Raw genomic sequence first — 21,758 nt, 5'->3', positions numbered from 1 at the left:
TTTAGTGCATTTCATTTCTCTCTTGTAAAGCACGTTAGGCTGCATTTTTTTGTATAAAAGGTGCTATACAAATAAAGTTTATTATTATCATTATTATTATTATTAAATGATAAAATGAAATACATCGGTGTGTACACATATTGTGTGGGTTTTATGAGTCAATAAACGTGTGTTTAAAAAAAAAGTAACGATGATCTTAAAGTCGTTAAACTTATTTTTTAAAAACGTGCGCCCATTTGCGTTTCCGCTGAGCACACCCCGATTTTATTTTGAAGTCTTTCCCGGAAGTCTTATTCTTTACTGTAGCCCGCGCTTCACGCAAGTCCCGCGTGTTGATACTGAATAGAGAGAACCGAAGAGAAACAAGACTTTCTTATCGCAGAGACCCGAACTCAGGCCCAAACTAGCGGAAAATGGAGATGCGGAAGCGGGTCGGGTTAGAGCTGCGGCACCGGTCGCCGACGGAGGTGAGTGTCCCGGTTTGAGTCGCTGTTTGTCGGTTTGTGAAGTTGATGACCGGCCGGAGAAGGAGGGGTGGCGAGCACATGGCAGGGTGTCTGCAGGTCCCGAAAAGTGCCAAAATGTGTGTTTACAGATTGAAGTCGAGCTGAGACAAAAACCTGAAGGCGGATTTACTAAACAGCGTTAAAATAGTTCATTTGCAGCCGGATGTCGCGGTTTCATGCCGCTGAGCAGCCGAGATGCGCAGCTGTTTACCGCCTTGTTTTCTGTTGTTATGTCCACATTCAACATTTGTGAACTTATCAAGCTTAAAACTTCATTGCACGTTTTGAAATCAACACTTTTCAGCTGCATTTGTGCAACGAAACCTGCATGCACTTTTATTCGCGAACCGAAATGCACAAATGTGTGTCCGGGGCCTGGCTAACATCTGGAGCAGTTAAGTTGTAAGGCGGTGTAAACGTGCGTTGTATAACACGGTGCACAATTAAACACACGACCGGCTTTGTTTTTGTTCTTTCAGCTAATTTTTAATTTTCAGTGTAGTTTTCGTGAAACACCGCCAACAGGCTGAAATGACTCGTCACGATATATTTTAACGCGTAATACGCGTTTAAAGCAGGAAATGCGTCATTGTTTTAAAATGTACACATTTACAAAAGTGGTAATATATTCATAAACTGATTTTAAACTGCACCTCAGACTTAATTTAGTTTAACACATTCAGCTTTTTACGTTTATAAACTTATATTGTTTATCGCTGCCGCTCCAGAGATTAGTCGGAGCCCGTGTGTGCTAAGGGCGCGTAGCCAGCGGCGTGCTAGTGCTAGCATGCTAAAGGGGCAACTTCGTGCGCATTTTTTTCGCTGTAATCTCCATCGTTACACCAGAAAACACTTCAGATCTTATTATATTTCGCCTGGCTCACTCGCGGGATTGTTAGAAGTAATAATACGTAAAGGGGAGAGTTGGCAGAGAGCTAACAGGCGGCTAAGTTAGCAGCGTCACATGTGTTGGGGGAGTTTATAAACAGTGTCGGCCGGGACCCGTTCCAATATGAAACTGCGCCCCTCACACTGAGACCAGCGGGGCTCGTCCGGTCACCAAAACAAAAAAACAGAAAAAAAGTAAAAAAGTTTGCAAATGTCAGTGTTTAGTCCAGGAAAAGTTTTTACACGCTAAATATACCGTGAAAATTTTGGAAATTTGTAAATCCATCAATAGTTTCTGTTTTGACTGTTTATGGCTGCGATAAATGGTGTTTTTTTTTTTTTTTTTGCTGATTTTTAAAGAAAATAAGCCTTAAAAACCAGCATGCCTGTGGGTTTGGAGGGGATTCCATTTTTTCTTAAAAATAAAATTAATAAATGACAAAACTGTATCTTTGAAAATCACAGACACATTTTAATTTTTAAAAAAAAAGGCCAAAATTTTATCTAAAAAAGAAAAGAGGCAAAATGTTGTAAAATAAATACAAATTTCAGGCTTTTAAAGCTAAATGTCTCTCCTTAAAAAGACAAAAAAAAAAAAAGTCCCTTCCCAGTCACTTTTGGGGATCACAGTGTCTGGCTGTGATAAAGTGTAATTTTTGGTGATTTTAATAATGGCATGTTTTTGGCGTTGTTTTTGTTGTTGTATTTTGTTTGTTTGTTTTCTCACCTTTTAACCCCATGAAACCGATATCAGCGTCACTTTTTTGTGGTGCGTTCAGACACCTTTCACATGTATTTTAAACTTTAAAACCGTGATCAAATTGGTTTGATGTCTTACGGAAACCTGGGGAATACGGCAATAAGCAACCTGGCAAGAAATGTTCTCCAAAATGCAAGAAATTAGTAATTAGACATAGGTTTTTTGTTGTTTGTTTGGTTTTTAATGGTGGCAACGGAAAACCTACAAAAATTGATTGATGATTTGTATTGCAGAAATATTCAAATAATATAATTTGATAATTTAGTTATTATTAAGTAATTTTCTTGTTTTTGAACGAGGATGCAGAGTCACAGGAGGATTATTCAGCTTCAACTTATTAAAGAATAAGAGAGATTTAAAAATGTATGTGCCGGCCTTTTGTTCTTAAATGTTTTTATACTCAGTGCTTTAGATTTGTGTATTTTATACATTCCTATTGTTATTTTTACTTGAATATATTTCTGTTGTACATTGTAGCATTGCACATATTTAAATTTTAGTATTTTTTACTCACATACTACTTTAATATATTGCATTGTAGCATAAGGCACAGTTTTATATTATTATATTATCTTTTAAATGTTCACATAATGTTCTCATATTAGTTCTGATTGTCTATTACTGTTTTTTTACATTTATATTATTTACATATTTTATTTTAATTGTTCACTATTTCTGTTTTTTATTTTATATTTTTTTATACTTGTATTTCTTTCTTTCTACTTCTCTATGTTGGACTCAGAGCGACTAACGAGTTTAACAGTTTCACTCTGATGAGATTCAGTTCAGTCACCGATTATTCTCTTATTGATATCTCTGGAGTTTTGGGGGTTTTTTTACATCAAGCAGCAGAGCTCGAGGGGGTAAAAGGATTTCCTGAATTAGTCATAATGAAAACATCATAGTCAGTAGAAGAAAATACAGTCAAGTCGAAACATTTCTTTGTAGCGGTGCTGTTTGTGCCAGCAGTTAACCCTTTGAAACCTGAGCAAATTGGCTGGATTTATTTCAAAAATTCAAAGAAGGCAGTAAGCAACTTAAGATGAAGTTATTACTATTATTATTTTTTATTTTTTTTAAAACAGCCTGAAATTAAGTTATTAAGTTGTTCATTGCCTTATTACCCATGTTTTTGAATGAATTTTTGAATGAACCATTTTTTAAAAAAAGTTTTAAAGGTTTAAATATTTCCAAAAGGCGCCTGAAAGCTGCACAAGAAAAGTGACGTCACTCCAAGTTTCATGGGGTTGATAAAAGAAAAAGACGGGTATCAGCTAAGGATGATAACAGTTAATTGACGATTAATTAATCGGCTGTTAGAATTTAATCGAACATGTGAAATTTAAGCGATATAAGTGATATGTTGCTTTTACCTTTGGCTCAGGAAAAAATAAGCAACATTTTTGTTTTGTTTTGGTTTGTGTTTTTTCAAATAACGATCAATCAATTGTTAATTTTAGTGATTTATCGATTAAGGAAAGTGCTTAAAATTTGAAATCCATATATCAAATTTTTTTTGTCTAAATGAATTAGCGGTCTAAATTCAGACCCTGTCTTTGTCCCCCGTCCTCAGGTCCAGGAGCTGGTCCTGGATAACTGTCGCTCTTGTGAAGGAAAGATCGTAGGAATCACAGAAGAGTTCTCGAATCTGGAGCTTCTCAGCCTCATCAATGTCGGCCTGACCAGCGTCGCAGACATCCCCAAACTGGACAAACTCAAAAAGGTGAGAGACGCAAACAAACCAAACTGAAAGATTGGGTAATTTATCATAAATGACAATATATGACGTCAGGTATTAACATACGTGTGTGATGAACATGTGGCTGTTTGCTTATCACGTTTATCTTTGTAATATGTACTATTACTCTGCAACTGTTACGATACATTTCCAAGAAATACTCCAAATATTTGACAGTTCCAGCGTCTCATAGAAGAAGAAGCAGTTTAAAGAGGTTTTATGTGTCGGCGCCGTCTTTGGTCATCTATTCTTGCCAACACGATATCTCAAGAACACCGCGAGGGAATTTCCTCAAATTTGGCACAAACGTCCACTTTGACTCAATGATAAACTGATTACATTTTAGTTTAAGATCACCGTCTAATTATGTCAACATTTCAGAAGATTTGGCACCAACGTGCACTTGGATTCAGTGATGAAGTAGAATTTGGTGTCCAAAGGTCAAGGTCCCTGTGACCTCATCTGTGGCATTCTCGTGAGTGCGGTGTCTTACTCAAATTTTGCACAAATGTTTGAGAAGACTCGAGGATAACCTGATCCGATTTTGGAAGTTTAAGCTCACTGTGACCTCACAAAACATTATTTTGGCCATAACTCAAGAATGAATCTGCTAATTATGAGAAAATGTTTGATCCCCGATCATTAACGTCATTAATGCTGATAGAAAATCTAAAATCAGAGTAATCCTGATTGTTTTTCTTTGTTTGTGTGCAGTTGGAGTTGAGTGACAACAGGATATCAGGCGGTCTGGAGGTGCTGGCAGAGCGGCTGGTGAACCTAACGCACCTCAACCTCAGCGGGAACAAGTTCAAAGACATCAGCACCCTGGAGCCTCTGGTGGGTCCAAAAAACACTAAAACGCACAAGTTTGTTTTTTTTTTAAACTGGAAAAAAGGCAGTGAGCAAGAAATGTCCCGCAACTGGAAAAAATAAGTAACAGGTGACAAGAAAATAAAAATCTGAAAATGTAAATGTCCTGAAAGTTATATTTGTTATTCTTGTAATTATCTGTTAAAATTATGTTGCAGGAAAAAAAAAAATATTGACATAATTTTTGTTCTTTTTTTAAATTTATTTTTATTATTATTTTTAATTTTTTTTGATCATTTTCCTCTAACTTTATGCGATTTTTTGGTAAATTTTTGGGCCTTATCTTGTTAAGTTGATCATTGCCTGAAGTCATATTTTTATTTTGCATTTTTTGGAAATTTCCCTGTAAATTTGTGCAGAATCTGTGTGGAAACTAACTTTTTAATCACGTGTGATGTTTCTTTGTCTCTCCAGAAAAAGTTGCCCCAGCTGAAGAGTCTCGACCTGTTTAACTGCGAGGTGACCAACCTGGCCGACTACAGGGAGTCCATCTTTAAGCTCCTCCCCCAGCTCACCTACCTGGACGGCTACGACATCGACGACTGCGAGGCGTCCGACTCTGACGGAGAGGGCGACGGCGTCGATGACGACGACGAGGAGGTTTTGGGTAAAAGCAACAAATAAATATGGAACTAAATAAAGATGCATCTCCTGCAGATTCATGTGACTCATGACTTTCGTTAATTTTTCGTGTGTTCAGAGGGGGAGTCGGAGGACTTTGAGGAGGAGGAAGAGGAAGACGAGGAGGACGTCGTGGCTGAAGATGATGACGATGATGAGGACAGCGGTGACGACGAGGTGAGTCTTTAGGATTCTCAGAAGTAAATGGTCATGGAAAACCTGGAGAAATCCTGGAATTTTCAAATGGAAATTTCCAGCACTGGTTAAGATTTAAGAAAATTAAATATACTCTGAAAACAGGAAACAAGAAATGTCCCGCAACTGGAAAAAATAAGTAACAGGTCACAAGAAAATAAAAATCTGAAAATTAAGTGAATGAAGCAAATTTTGAAAGATTCCTGGAATTTGGTTTCACAAACACAAAGAATGTGTTCAAGGAAAAAGAAGGAAAAACGGAAAAAATGGCAAAAATTTTTTAAACAATTTGTGTCCGAAAAAACCCTCAAATGAACAGAAACAAACGTGAAAGATTTGAAAATGTTATTGTTAAAAATGTGTGTGAACCTGCAAGAGTCCGTTTTTGAGTGAATGAGTCTCATGGGGAATTCCTGCAAAAATGTCGTGATAATTTAAATTTAGTAAACTTCAGCACCTTTTGAGCTGTTTTTTTGACTCAATATTTCGGGGATGAATACAAATATCTCCTGGATGAATTTTCGTCTTCTTTTTTTTATTCATTTGAATTTCGGGGTTTATCATCAACAAATATCAAATATCAGCCTTCCTCTCTGCAGGACGGAGAGGTGAACGGAGACGTGGACAGCGAGGACGATGACGAGGACGAGGAGGACGATGAGGACGATGGTCAGTAACAGTGTGGCTCTTTCACTTCCACATTAACCATCAACCATGTTTTTATTTCCTTTGCTTTTTTCCCATTTTTTTTATTTTAAACTAAAGAAAAATATGTACTTTTTAAAATAATGTGTCCCAAAAAAGAAAAAGTATTACAGAATTATGAGAACTTAATTCTTTTTTAGAAAGTTTCTCATTATAATGACTTGAATCATCTTTTTTTTGTCCTCAAATTGGCGGAAATGGGCTTCCATATTTTCATTTGTTTAAAATTAGACTCAATTTATTATGACAAATCCTGGTTTCTCTGTGTTCAAAAACCCTTAAAACGGGGGTTTTGATCATTTTGAAACAGTCGACAATCGCTCCTCCGTGGTCGTGTTGATTTTGTTGTTGAACCTCTGGCTCCTCCCCCTCAGACGAGGACTCGTCTCCGGCCAAAGGAGAGAAGAGGAAGAGGGACCCTGAAGACGAGGACGATGAAGACGATGATTAAGGACCCACAAAGACCCCGTTCACCCCGGTGACCTCTCCCCTCCCCCACCAAGCTCGCCCTCCTCCTCTCAGCCCGTGCCTGGGCTGTGTCCCATTTATGATATTTGTCTCCTCCCACTGCGCCCCCGTCTCCTCCTGCAGACCAAAAAAATGTCTATTAATTTACCAAAAAAAACCCAATTTTTTCCTTCTGTTTTTTTACAAAATTTGTCACTATACATTAATTTCTTTTTTTTTACATTCACGTTCAACCTCAAAATATTCATCTACAGGTCTGATGAACTACCAAAACAAAAATGTTCCCCATAAATTATTCATTTCTGGCATCTGTGTTTTGGCACTCTTTGAAACCACACCTTTTTTCCCCAAAATTTAGTCATCTAGTGATCAAAATATGGAGGTTAATTCGTCTCAATGTTATTTGTGTGGATGTGTAAATATAAACACCTTTGGCAAATATGAAAAAAAAATTTACAAAAATATTTGTTAAATGTAAAATGGATCTGCAAATACATAAATTCCACAAATAAAAAAGAAAATCTGATTAAATGTAATTAATCGAAAAATTAATGAAAAACATTTGTGATTATCTTCCAAACATTTACAACTTCTGAATCTGTTTTAATTTGTGAATCTCAATTCTACGCTTGCTGTTTTGAATTTTAGGCACATCAAGTTATTTTATTTGTGCATTTGTAGATGTTTGATATTTGCATACATTTTGTGAGTTTCCATTTTTTATTTCCTGATTTGTGAAAGTTCTTTTATATTTACAGATTACACATTTACACAGATTGTTGTGTTCGGAAAATATTGACACCAATTTATCTCCGTATAAAACATGAGCCTGAAGGGTGTTTGGTGGGATTTTTTTTTTTTTGAGTTTGTAAACTTTTTCGATCTGAGAAAAATTATTCACATAAATTCTCAATTTCTTTTCCTTTTTTTCATGACCAGTGAATTAATCTGTTATCACACAAACCAAAAAAAGTTAAATAAAAAACTGTCTGTGGAAGGAGACGGATCGAGGACTCGTGCGAGGTGACGGCTCTTTTGGGACGCAAAAGCCAAAAAGAAAACCTCCTTTCCCGCCCTTTCTCTGACATCACCACTCTGGGACTGAGCCAGCAGCTATGATGTCATCACAGGCTTTGTGATGTCATCGACGGACAGTCAAAAATGGTAACCGCCCCCTCCCTCCCCCCGAGGCCGAGCCGCTCAGGGCAAACTGTGTTCTCTCTTTTTTGCCAACAGAGCTTTTTAAAAGAAATATTTTTTCAGAGAAATTGTTTTTGTTTAATTTTGTATGGTTGTCAGGGGACTCTCTCTCTCCCTCCCTCTTTTCTCTCTTTTCTCTCCCTCTTTTCTCTCTTTTCTCTTCCTGCTCCGTCGAGAGATCCAGTTGATCCTTCACACTTACACTGACTAGTTGATGTTTTCTTTTTTGTTTTTTTTTACTTTCTGTAAGTTAAAGGAAAAACCAACAAAAAAAATAAAACACACAAAAAGGACTTTGTAAATAAAATCTTAACATTTTGTTCCTGGCGTCTCCTCTCTGGCCTTTTTTGTCTTCGTGATTTGTTTCTCGCGCTATTTTGATATAAAGCCAAATGCTAATTTAGAGATGATCTTACACATATTTGGAAGAAAATCGATGCGTTTAAAGTAGGAATGTCGAACAATTAATTTTTTTTAAATCGAATTTTCAGTTTAATTATCTTGCAATTCCAAACTATTTTTAAGGCAACGCTGACGAGGTGGAGCAGCTCAGGACAAACCTGGAAAAGTCTGGGAATTTGCAAATAGCCATTTCCAGGCCTGTAAAAGTTTTGGGAAAATAAAAATTTAAAAAAAAACTTGGAATTTTGCTACACAAACCTGAACAATATCATTTAAAAGTCCAACAATAATTTTTGTTTCTTCAGTTTCTGGCTGTGAAATCTGGTGTGATTTTTGAAGACATCATGCCTTCCACACCTGCAGCTCAGCATGTTGTTTTTAAAAAAGAAATGCTAAAAATTAAAAATTTAAAAAGGCCAAAAATTTTTAAAGAAAAAATGCATTTCAAACTGCAGTTGGTTTGACAGGCACGTTTTCTTTAAAAATTGCCAAAACTTTAAAGAAAAAAGAAGGGGGGGGGTCATCTTATATGTGCTCGATATGATGGCACAGGTTTTTTTTTTTTAATTTTAGTGTTTGTCACAGTAAAAAAAAAAGATTAAGAAAAGATTATTTAGACACTGTTGCCATCATATAGTTTGTTCACCAGATGGCGCTAACAGGCTGATTTTCCAAATGTTATTGTTGTAACATTTCTTGAATTTTAACTAGTTTCTAGGGCTTAGCATCATTTAAGGATTTTGGGGCGTTTTTAAGCTGTCAGCAAGTTTCTAATGTAATACTTAATTTATGAAGCCGCTCTGATTTTGTTGATGTGTAACAGCTTCAGCTGCTTGTTTGTGCTCGACATGATGGCACACATTTTTTATTTTTGTGTTTTGAATGTACAACAATAAGACAGAACAAGTTAAAAGTTCAGACAAACACCATAAATCTGTGACGATGTCAGCTGCGTTTTCTTTTATTGTCTGGAAATGTTGAGTTTGAGAATCAGAAGGTCGCCCTCATGTTGTTTCTGGTGTTTTTGATGTCCATCTCCAGCTGAGCGATCCTCACCTGCACAACAGAAACCGTTATTGTCGTCCCCTCATATACAAATTTTCCGCAGTTTTGTCGCAGTTTTAAGTCTTTGATTTTAGATGACGTGAATGTGTAGCTGCCCTGTGAGTACGTGTGATTGAGTACTGACGTCTTTCTCGTTGAGTTGTTCTCTCAGGCCTCTGATCTCGTCTTGCTGTCTGTAAAATGCTTGCAGGAGCTGAAACAATTTTTAAAAGATGATTATTGGCAGATACACGAGGCGAATCAGGTTTTTCATGACCCTACGACCCCGACACATGTTGTCACATATATACAGTATATCCTGTTAATGTGCTCTTCACCTCGCTCTCGGTCGTCGGCGGCGGCCTCTCTGCAGGTTCACAGCAGTGTGGCGTGCAGCAGTACGTCCACAGAGGGATCTGGGTCTCGTCTGGCTGCCACCCCGACAGATCGCTCACCTCTCTCGGGTATTTGGCGTCCTGGTAGGACAGCTGCTCCTCAAGGAAGGCCTCGAGAGAGATGATCAGCTGGTTTATACAGCAGCAACAAAACAGCCAGACAAAACTCTGAGTCATGTTATGTCCCTGTCAATAAGAGCTGTCTGTGGTCCACGCCATGTGAGGACAGACAAGTGCTTTGTGTCAGCGTTTTTTAAGGCGGAGCAAAGATGCTGAACCAATCACCCACTCACAACTTCAGTTTTAAGATCCAATGTGTAGGATTTAGGGGAAATACTAATAGCTAAGACCCTAATGTCAATAAAATCCTAAAATGTAAATACATTTTAAAAAATGACCCAAAATCTGAAAAATGTCCTGAAATCCGAGATGTGTCTTAAAATCTTAGAAACGTCCTGAAATCCTAGAAATGTCATTAGATCTGAGAAATATCCTAAAATCCGAAAAATGTACTAAAATCTGAGAAATGTCCTAAAATCTGAAAAATGTCCTAACACCTGAGAAATGTCCTATAATCTGAAAAATGTACTAAAATCTGAGAAATGTCCTAAATTATTTTTACATAGGGAACAAACTCCAGTTTGGACTTTTATCCTGATCGTTTTATATATTTATGTTCTGCTGCAAACAGAATCACATCATCTGCAAAGAGCAAGAGATGCAATTCTGGGGAAAAATACTCATTTTATGTAGTAACCTTGAATGCTAACATGGACTTCAAAACAATTTTCATAATAAAAATTAATCTCAATTTAACTATGAAATTTAGCAATTTAATGTGATCAAAATATAATTTGTGTGAAAGCGTTAGTATTAAAAAATACGGCTAATTTTCCCAAAGTTTCTATCTTGCTGTAAATTGTTCTGTTTGTATTGAAAGCATTTAAACTGGAGTCAAATCCCTTCTCCGAGTTTACATACATTCATTATTAAAGTTACTGTTATTCTGAAATTTAAGAATTAAAAAAAACTCATTCAGGCTAAATGATATCATACCAGTGTGAATAATATTTTTTTTTTAAAAATTAAATTGAGCTAAATGAGTTGATAATGAGTCATTGCTTTTGAGGAGATGCGAGCTGATTAAATCAATGTTGACTGATGTAAAGATAAAAGCTCTCGGGGTTAATCTGAACACACCCAGACTGGTTTGCGGCCGGTTGTGTGTGCAGAGGTGGTAACCGTGTTTCTCCACATTCTGCGGCGCTTTCAAACGAAAACACTGAACCGGAGGGAACCCATCAAATAGACGTAGGAGATACATTAAAGTTAATGCCCGCTCCCGCTCACTCGCATTTGTTTATTCAGCCTCAGTCGAGCACATCGAACGGACAGTTTTCGTTTTTTTTCTCCCGGGTCTTTTTCATGGATCACTTCAGGGATTTTACGCTCACCGTCCTCCTGAGTGTGGTGGTCCGCACGGCCGGTGAAGGTAAACTGCCGTGTCCTGATACTGTTAGCACGTTAGCGAGGGTTAGCCAGAGTGTTAAAAAGGGCTGAAACTTTTCTTGTTTCTTGTTATACAAGAAAAGTGTTTTGTTATAACAACAAAGTTTTCTTAATGTAACAAAATATTTTTTCATGTTATAGAAAATTTACCATGATATTTTTTCAAGATATTTTCATGTTCTAACAAGAAACATTATAACAAAAGCTTTTTGTTGTAATATTAAAGTATCTTGTAAAGGTGTAAAAGGAAAAAGAAACATGTTTATGTCTATTATAACAAGATATTTTCATGTTATCGAAATATTTTCTCAAGAAAAGTTTTCTCTTATAACCAGTTGTGCCAGTTATGTTCGACACTTTAACATGAAACATGTTGCTGTTACAACCTTTTTTGTTGGAGTTTGTTATATTCCAAATTCTACATTTTTACAGAAATATTTCTGTTTTTATAAAATGCGAATCAGTTCCAATTTTCAGTTATCGGTCTTAACTACTTAACTACTTGGCCGTAACTCGTCCTGGAAATTTACTAGAATATTTGCCTCTATCTTCCAGGTCAGCCTTGCTTGATTGGCTCATCTCAGCCAATCGTGGCCGCTCTGGGTGGTGATGTCATCCTGCCGTGTCACGTTGACCCTCAGGTAAACGTGGAGAACCTGACGGTGGAGTGGTGGAGGCTCGACGACCGGCCGGACCCCACAGATCCACTGAGCGAGACAAAGTACGTCCACCGGTACCATGACAACTACGACAACGAAGACATGAAGCAGTCATCGTACGCCGGGAGGACGGCGCTGGTCAAAGACGAGCTGAAACACGGCAACGTTTCGCTCAAGCTGAAGAAGGTGAAGCTAACGGATCAAGGAAGATACGAGTGTCAAATCCCACAGCTGCAGAGCACTTCAGTCATTCAGCTCGTTGTTGGTAAGATTATTTTAAATGAATAAAATCTATCTTACCGTTATTGTTGTTTCTTTTAAACTTGAGCCAATTTCCTTCGAAAATATGAGAAGAAAGTAATGAGCTACTTAAGAAAAAATGAACCAAAAAAATGGCAAGAAAAATTACCTGAAAATTAGAAAGAAAAAAACACAAAAAAAGAAAGTTTTAAAAAAAATTATATTCTAATAATTTTTAATTTTTTGAAAAATATTTTATCTTCTCAATTAATGTTTTATTTCTTTTTATTTGTGTGTGATTTTTGCTTCTGTACATTTTTGTTTTTGGTCTATTTTTTTGCCAAAGCACTTTGCAAACTCTATTTTTAAAGGTGCTAGAATACTTTTCTAACAATGTTAAATATGTAATTACGATTATTATATAGTTTTTTCCTTGCTTTATTATTTTATACCCCCAAGACATTTTTCTCTAGTTTTAAACAATTTGTAAAATTTATTTATGTCTTCTTATTGCCTTTTTTGCCATATTTTCTGCAAAAAATATAACTACTTTGCTCAAAGTTCAAAGGTTTAAATATTTGTGAAAAGATTCTGAAAGCAGTATGAGGAAAGTCATGTGGCCCCAGGTTTCAAAGAGTTAATATCGTGCTGTAAATCATTATGTATCTTGTGTTTATCTATTTTTTTTTCAGAGCCAAACTCCTCAGAGACGCTGCTGCGCTCCAGAAATCCCCAAAGTCCACATCCAAATAAGAAAAAAGGTAAGAAAATGATTCAATTCAGCGAGGAGGAGAGAGGAAGTCTTTATTTAAAACTTTATTAGTGCTTAAGATTTGCAAAAGATTTGCTCCTATTTGTTTTATTTGTTTTATGTTTTATTCTAGCTGCTGTCGCTCTTGTGTCTGTTGCTTTTTTTCTCGTTAGGTGGTCAGTTTCCTCTGGGCGGACTGATCCTGGGCCTGGTTGTCTGGTTCTTTGTGATTGTGGGCACATATTTACTGGTACAGAAGTGTCAAAAACTAAATGTAAGTCAAAATGTGTCGCTGACTTTTGTTCTGTTAATCATGCCAGACTTTTTTTATGCCTCTACACCAATTATAGCCAAGACTGGAGGCACCATGTTTTCAGGTTGTATGTCCGTTTATCCCAGTCTCATGAACACAATATTTCAAGAATGCCTCAATCTATCTTCTTCAAATTTGGCGCAAACATCCACCTGGACTCAAGGATGAACTGATTAAATTTTGGTGGTCAAAGTCAATGTAACTGCGTTCTCTTGAACGCGATATCTCCAGAATGCAATGAGGGAATCTCTAAAAATTTGGCACAAACGTCCACTTGGGCTCGAGGATGAACTGTTTATACTTTGGTGGTCAGTTAAAAGGTCAAGGTCACTGTCACCCTGTTCATCTTATTCTCTTGAACGAGATATCACAAGAAAGCTTGGAGGGAATTTCTTTAAAGTTGGCACAAACCTCCACTTGGATTTAATGATGAACTGATTCCATTTCAGTGGTCAGTGTCACCGTGACCTTGCAGCTCACTCTAGTTAATGCCATAGTTTTAAGAACACCTTGTGGGAATTTCCTCAACTGTGGCACAAAAGTCCCTTGATCTCAAGGATAAACATTACATTTTGGTGGTCAAAGGTCAAAGTCACTGTAACCTTGTTCATCTTATTCTCTTGAACGTGATATCTCAAGAACGCTTAGAAGGAATCTCTAAATTTGGCATAAATGTCAACTTGGATTTAACAATACTTATCACATTTGGTGGCCAAAAGTCACGGTAGCTGTGACCTTGTGTCGATCTCATTCTTGTGAATGCGATATCTCAAGAAAATCTTGAGGAAATTTCCTAAAATTTGGCACAAACATTCACTTAGACTCAAGAATGAACAGATTAATTTCGGTTTTCAAAGCCACTGTAACCTTGTTCGTCTTATTCTCTTGATCGCAGTACTTCAAGAACACCTACAGGAAATTTCCTCAGATTTGGCACAAGCCAAATTCTTGGACTCAAGAATGAACTGATAAGAGCTAGACATTATGACATTATGACAAAATTTCACACAAATATCTAATCGGATATAATGCTAAGGTGATGACATTTTATATCCCAAAAAAATCAAAAGTCATCTTCGCGGTGACATCGTAAAGTTTGCAAAAACACTTCTGAGATTTTCTTGAACTGCAACTTGACTGGTTTGCAGACACACACAACCACAAATTATAGTTTGTTTTTTATTATTAATATCACACTTGTGTTAATTATCCCTCCAGGTTGCAGAGTATGATGTTGCCTCAGCTGAACCACTTCCAGCCTAGGTGCCTTGCTCAAAGGCATGTTGGCAGTTGTTTTTGGAGATGGGAGCGTCATCTGTCTCATCAGTTCTGGGGTTTGGACCAGAAGCGGCAGAGAGATCTTCATGATGGATTCAGATTAATATTGGGGGATAATTTGACGAAATTGACCTTTTCACCGCTGAAGACTGTGTGACTCATATTTTGACTAATATGATTTGTGTCAAACACTAAATCAATCATGCGGATTTAAGCTGAACGGGTTAAATCACAGACTGGATATACAGGTGGCTATTTCAAGATGTTCACGCCCTCAGTTGTTTTTAAATGGAGCAGATCTGAAGCCGTCAGCTCATCTTTGATCTCTGCACTATTTATGTCACCTGAAGGCACAATGACCCAAATATTGGCAGAGCACAGGCCCACTGTCAGCAGGTGATGTAGCAGGATCTCAGGAGTCACACCCTGATTTAGATTGGGTGGAGCCAAGGCCTGCAGGTTTGGGTGCGGTGACCTAGTGGTGGCACACATTTGAGCATATGACACTTTGGACTGTAGCCAGCAAGCTAATTGTTAAATGCACACAATGCAGACTTGCTGGTCCTACAGGGCTTCAGTCCACATTGTGTGCTGCAAATCTGCATGCAGGTGTTGAAATGCCACACAGTTATATCACAAAATGACACAAATAAGTATCACTTGTAATGGATTGTCGTGTGTCGTGGTGATGTTTTATATTTGTCTTATTGTCAATAAATCCCATTAAAAGACCAAAACACCAATAGCGATGTATCTCTTCATGCAGGGATATTCAACTGGTTTTGCTCAGGGGCCTCTTCTGCAAAATGGTAAGAAGCCAGGGGCCAGTCGCAGCAGCCCCAAACATTGTAGGATATTAGGATATTTCTTGGATTTTCGGACGTTTCCAGGTTTTTTAGTATTTTAGGACATTTGTAAGATTTAGCACATTTCTAAGATTTTATAACATTTCTAGGAATTTGGGACTTTCTTGAAATTCTTTAGGCAATTCTAGGGTTTTAGGATAATTCTTGGATTTTAGGATATTTGTAGGATTTTGACATTTGTAGAATTTTAGGGCAATGATGGTTTTTATAGCATTTCTAGGATTGTAGGACATTTCTCAGAGTTTTGGACTTTTCTAGCATTCAAGGATGTTTCTTAGATTTTAGCACACTTCTGGGATTTTATGACTTTTCTCAGATTTTAGAACATGTCTAAGACTTTGGAATATTTCTAGATTCTAGGATTTTAGGATGTGTCAAGGATTTTAGAACAATCTCAGGATATTAGGGGCTAAGCTCTATTGTGATGCTGTTTTATGCACTCTGGTACCTTAAAAGTACAAAAATCATTGCTAGTGCGAATCACTTTGTTTTTATTTTAGATTAGAAAATGGTAAGAGGGGCACTTTTTGACTCGTGAACCATAAGTTGAGTATCATTGTCTAACTGTGTGTGTGACAGATCACTTACTGTAAATCAGCCTCCAATTATTTTAGGTTTCAGCTCTCAATTCTGAAGACGTTGAAGCCATGGTAAAGAAAAAGAGAGTTCTCTACCTCTTCGATAAAGTGCAGATGTGTCCCGGTCACTGCACCAAAAGTCGGACCCGTCTGGAACCTCAGGGAGCTCAGCTGCCTCACGAGCCCCTTCTCAGCAGGGGTTTCTGGGTAAGGGTTGGCTACCTGACTCTCAGGCCTCAGGGACATCAGCACTGGACCTGATGGGGACATGTTTAGCGACAGCTGGTTATGGTAAATCAGTTATCTGTCAGTCATTTTGGTTCAAAGGCACTACATTACTAACTTCTGTTGATCCCCAACAGCCACTCCTGAGCTGTCAGGGCCGCCTGGTTTCCAGCTGTCATCGGGTACAGATCTTCTTGGAAAATCCCTGACTGGAAGGATGGACGAAGTCAGCATGACCTCAGTTTCTGTGTTAAGTCATATGAAAATCAAGGTAAACGTGTGCTGACCTCTTTTCGTGGTACGATCATGGACAGTGGCTCCACCAGGTCTTTGATGGCGATCAGACGGTAAAATCTGAAAACTTCACAGGCGCTCACGTCCAGGCCGCGCTTTGACATCACCCCTGAAGTAAGATGAGAGGTCAATGGGAAACAGACTTTGTAAAGTTTAAAGACCTGCATGTTGCAAGTGAAACTCGAATTGGTACCAAAAGCTAAAGTTGATACTTTAAGGTTTGCATTTAGGGTGCAAATTTAAAAGTTCATTTCAAAGCATCAAGAAACTTTAAACAATACTTTATTTGCTGTTGATCTCACCGAGTCCTTTCTGTGGCAGCAACGATCTATACTCCGTCAAGAAGTTGATGTAAGGTTTCTCAGTGCTCAGCTCGTAGTACCGGATGTTACCGTCACCCTAAATCAAGGACACACCAATGTCGCGTGGCACATTTGGTATTAGCATATTTCAGCGACTTCAAGTCGGTTAAATTTTCCTAAAGAATTATTGTGGGGGCATTAAGACACAAACGAGAGATCACTGATGAAGTTTTGTAAGGTGCAATACTAATCAAATGCAGGAAATGAATCAAAACGCAAATATTTATGTGGTTTGTGTGTGTTTTTTAGGACCTTTCCAGCCAAGTAGAGCATGTGAGTGTCTGGATCGTAAAACGGGAAGAGGACTCCTGCCGAGCCATCCAAATCCTCTTCATACAGCGGCTCAGATAAGTCGTCCTGCAACCAAACAACACAATAACGACTCTATTGACTCTCTGTAGACCTGCTTAAAAATGTATCCCTATTTCAGGATGCCTTTATGTTTAATCTGTTTAAGTAAAAAGATCAATCACTCAATCTGTTCAACTGATCAATGTGTCTCACAGGGTCCCAGAGGACAATCTGTCTGTGGTTCCAGGGCGAGCTGCCGGTGGACAGAAGCATCTTCAACCCTCCGATGTATAAAACCTTACTGGCTCTGTGGGACTTACTGTTGGACACCTGCAGGGACATCACTAACATTAGCAGAATAATTGTTTTTGGATGAAATTATGAATTCATAAACCCACCTGAAGGATCCTTCCTGTCCGCGGGTCCAGGACCCGAACCCGTCTGTCTTTGGACGTGACCGCCAGCCTGCTGCCGTCACTGTTGAAGCTGACAGACAGCAGCAGCGCATCAGACGGGTAGCGGTAGTGGATGGGCATCAGGACAACCCGGACCGGGTACCTGAGCACTGCGCCGAGCTGGGACACGTCCCAGAGGAGGACCTGGAGCGAAAAAAAAAAAAAGACAGAGGACGTCACTGCTTTTCTTTTTTAGACTTTAAGGAAAGCGGCCCAATGAGAGTCCTGACCTTGTAGTCGTAGGCGGAGCTAAGCAGCAGGTTCTCGGCTGTCGGATGCCACTCAATAAGCGCCACCCTCCTGGAGTGACCAATCAGAGTCTTCCTGGCTTTGGTGAGGTTCTGTTGGACGCCGCAGACCGGGATGTCCCAGATCTTCACCTGCACACACGCACACATCCCGAGCCGTCGATTCAGCTCAAACATCCGAACACGAACGTAAACAAACACAGACAGAAACATGAGCTGGACGCAGTGCTTACGGTGCAGTCCTCCGAGCACGAGGCGATGCAGTGATCGTCAAACGGGTTCCACTTGACGTCCAGGACGCGCCCACTGTGACCGCACACCCTCGGGTGCTGAGGGTCCACCCTTCCTGTCTGAGACGGCGAAGAACAAATAAACATGAGATTAAAAAAATGTAACATGTTACTAAGAATTTGAAAAAAAACGATCATTATTTTATTTTATTTATTTGTACTTCTTCTGTCATATTCGTTATTGTTCTGCAGGGAAACTCGACTTGCTTTGCTCAGGGGCCACTTTTGCTAAAGGAGACCCGGGGCCAGTCGCTGCAGTGTCATGCATGTTTCTAGGATTTTAGGATAGTTTATAAGCTCTCTGAACATTGTTAGGATATCAGGAAAATTTAAGGGGATTATAGGATGTTTCTAGCACTTTAGGACATTTCCAGGATTTGGGAACATTCTAGGACATTTCTAAGATTTTGGCACATTTCTTGAATTTTAGGATTTTTCTAGGATTTTAGGATGATAAGAGATTTTAGGACATTTCTGGGATTGTAGGACATTTCAAGGATTTTATGACATTTCAAGGATCTTAGAACATTTCTAAGATTTTGGGACATTTTTTAGGATTTTAGGATGATATGGGATTCCAGGACGTTTCCATGATTTTAGGACATTAGAGTCTCAGCTGTGTCCTCTGTCGGGGGTGTGGGGGATCCTCCACCAGCACTTTTTAGGATCAACAAGCTCTCTTTTGATGCTGTTTTATGCACTCTGACACCTTATAGATACTAAAAGTGCAAAAACAATTAGTGTTTTTTTTGTGAATTAGAAAATGATTGGAGGGCCACCTGGCACCCTATCGGGGACCGGATTTTTCCCGTGGGCCGTAAGTTGAGCATCACTGCTCTGTTTGCAAATTAACAATATATTTTACTTCTTTTTGTCTCATTTGTATATCTTTCATCATATTTAACAGGAGGAGATGATGACTGAAGAGGACGCACATGATGGATGGGCAGGACTAAGAAGGACCCGCCCCCGGCGCACTCTGTCACCACGGCGATGAAGCAGGGATTGGCTGAGCAGTAATGGTTGTCATGGACGCTGCGTGTGATTGGCACCCCGTCGTAGCTGTGTTCCTTGGTGGACGCCTTCCCGAAAACGTGACGAAACTTTGAGCAGCGGAAAGACGAACGCCACGACATCTGGAGGACAGGAAGTTTACAGGTGTTTAAAACTTTATTCACATTTTACACGTCAACAAAATGTTAATATGGTAACACTTTCTTTAACATCGACACATCAAGACAGGGATGGAAATGTGTGTGTGTGTGTGTGTGTCAGCCCTGCGTAATCTCATAATAGTGTTGTGGAACTTCAGCAGCTGCATTATCCGGCCTAATCAATAATGCAATCAGCTGTCATTACTGGCTTCAATAATCTTATCAATAATAAATCAATTTCTTCAATAAATGAACTTCACACACACACACACACACACACACACACACACACACACACACACACACACACAGATAAATCGTTCGTCCAGAACACTGGTGTCATTAAAGATTCATCAGTTACAATCACACTTCCTGTTGTTACAAATGCCTCCTGACCTTTGACCTTTGCTGTGGCGAGTAGAGATCAGTTTACTGCTGTTGTTTTATCGCCTTTAACCCTTTAAAACATGAGCAAATGGGCTGTATTTCTTTCAAAAACATGAAAAGAAGGCAACATGTAACTAAAAAAGATATGGCTCAAAAGTTAGCAAAAAAATACATTAAATAGCTACTAGACAATTACCTGAAAATAAGCAAAATAAATAAAAAAAAAAATAATAATAATAATAATAAAAAAATAAAAAATGTATGTACGTATATGTATTTATTTTTTGCATTTTATTTATTTATTTGAATAAATACATAAAAAAAAAAAAAGAAAGAAAAGAAAAATGCTTCTGAAACTGGCAATAAAAATATAAAAACAAAAAAAAAAAGAGGGCAAATTCTGAAAAGGAAACACATCATATCATGCATACAATTATTAATTAAATTAATTAATTCATTCATTATTAATATTTTTTTTAAAAATACACATATATAAATTCAAAAGTGAAAATGTTATGCTCTACAAGGACGTTTAAGCTCTTTTTTAAAATGTTTTCTACTTTTTTTTAAAAAAATTATGAAGCATTTATCTTTTAAATATTTTCTGTTAATTTCATCTATTACAGTTTAATTTCCAGCTTTTTAAGTAATTTATTTCAACTCTTATTTTTTTAGATAATGCAGCTGTTAGTTTTTTAAGGTAACGCAGCTCTTCTTCCATTTCTGCCAGATTTTCAGATTTTTTTTTCTGCAATTTGCTTAAAATTTCTGCATTTTCAGCCATGGTTTTGAATTCCTTTCAGCTTTTAGCATCCACAGCCATGTTCCGAAAAAAAAAAAAAAAATTTTTCTACTTTTTCTCGTCATGTTGATGAACTCTGCTGCCGGCTGACGATGTGAGTAAAATGAGGTTGTCTTACCTCTGACAGAGTCATGCAGGAATCACTGAGCTCTCCTCCTGCAAGCAAACGTCTGCTGCTACTGTAAAAAACACTGTTGGTGTTACTGTTACTGTCTGCTGCCGCTGAAGTACTGCAAACACTGCTGGATAACCTGCTCTCTGACAGTAAAAGTACAACGTCTGTGTCGACTGCTGACTTCTGACTGCAGCTGTGTGTGTAAAAAAAAAAAAAAAAAAAATGTGTAAAAAAAAAAAAAAAAAAAAAAAACTCCTGATCCATGACGTTCTCGTCCCTTCTTTTTTTTTTTTTTTTTTTTGCAAAAAAAATGTAAAAAAAAACAAAAAAAAAAAAAAAAAAAAATAAATAAAAAAAAATACACAAAAAAAAAAAAAAATACACACAAAAGAAAACACAAAAACAATTTTTTTTTTTTTCACACACACACACAAAAAACACCCCTCTACATCTGATACGACAGTACACACACACACACAACACACACACACACACACAAACACACACACAGCCAGCGCCCAACCAAGGCGACACTTTAATGTGTGACTTAAAAAACACAGAAATTTGATCTTTTTTTTAAAAAAAATTATGCCTTTTTTTTTACTTTTTTTTTTTTTTTTTTTTTTACTTTTGTCGTTTTTTTTTTTTTTTTTTTTTAAAAAAAAATGTATTTTTTTTTTTTTTTATTTTATGGTGAATTTTTTTTTTTTTGTGGACAGTAAAAAAAAATTTTGTAAGTTATTACGGTGAAATAATTTTTTTTTTAAAAATGCACCTTTTTTTTTTTTTTATAAGATTTTTTAAAAAAATTAGAAAAAAAAAAAAAAAAAATTTTGGTCAAAAAAAAAAAAAAATTTTTTTTTCCTTTTTTTTGTGATGTACCAAAGTTTTTTAAAAAAAAAAAAAAAAAAAAAAAAAAAAAATTTATTTTTTTTTAAAATTTTAAACTTACTTTTACTTAAAAAAGCTTTTTTTTACTTTTAATAGTTAAGTATGTTTGATATCATAAAATAACTTGGTACGAAATAAATCAGATACTTTCAAAATTTTTACATTCTAATAAAAAATTAACTTCTATTTTTTTTTTAACCCATTAAAAACCTAAAAAAAAATTGGTTTTTTTAAAAAAAAAAAAAAAAAAAAAAAAAA

General features: G+C 37.2%; 2 protein-coding genes across 2 annotated transcripts; one reads left to right on the top strand and one right to left on the bottom strand.

Moving 5' to 3' along the window:
- The first annotated feature begins 314 nt into the window (after positions 1–314).
- LOC121962119 (acidic leucine-rich nuclear phosphoprotein 32 family member B-like) lies at positions 315–6,894 on the top strand. Its single transcript, XM_042512317.1, has 7 exons — positions 315–467; positions 3,728–3,877; positions 4,607–4,729; positions 5,177–5,369; positions 5,463–5,560; positions 6,178–6,247; positions 6,658–6,894. The coding sequence occupies exons 1-7, from the start codon at positions 414–416 to the stop codon at positions 6,732–6,734; spliced, it is 765 nt and encodes a 254-aa protein (XP_042368251.1). The 5' UTR covers positions 315–413; the 3' UTR covers positions 6,735–6,894.
- A 2,449-nt stretch (positions 6,895–9,343) lies between these two features.
- On the bottom strand, positions 9,344–20,769 carry coro2ab (coronin 2Ab). The gene is made up of 14 exons (XM_042512290.1): positions 20,613–20,769; positions 19,087–19,287; positions 18,095–18,211; positions 17,844–17,993; positions 17,557–17,757; positions 17,372–17,488; positions 17,120–17,224; positions 16,808–16,904; positions 16,499–16,614; positions 16,330–16,420; positions 16,083–16,243; positions 9,736–9,903; positions 9,543–9,611; positions 9,344–9,409 (listed from the first exon to the last, which is right to left on the bottom strand). Exons 1-14 carry the CDS (start codon positions 20,625–20,627, stop codon positions 9,344–9,346), a joined length of 1,674 nt encoding a protein of 557 aa, XP_042368224.1. The 5' UTR covers positions 20,628–20,769.
- Between the last annotated feature and the right edge of the window lie 989 nt (positions 20,770–21,758).

Source organism: Plectropomus leopardus, chromosome 23, assembly GCF_008729295.1.
Source record: "Plectropomus leopardus isolate mb chromosome 23, YSFRI_Pleo_2.0, whole genome shotgun sequence".
NCBI classification, from domain to species: Eukaryota; Metazoa; Chordata; class Actinopteri; order Perciformes; family Serranidae; genus Plectropomus; species Plectropomus leopardus.
The sequence above is the reverse complement of the archived record's forward strand: the minus strand, read 5'-3'. Positions and strand labels throughout refer to the sequence as shown.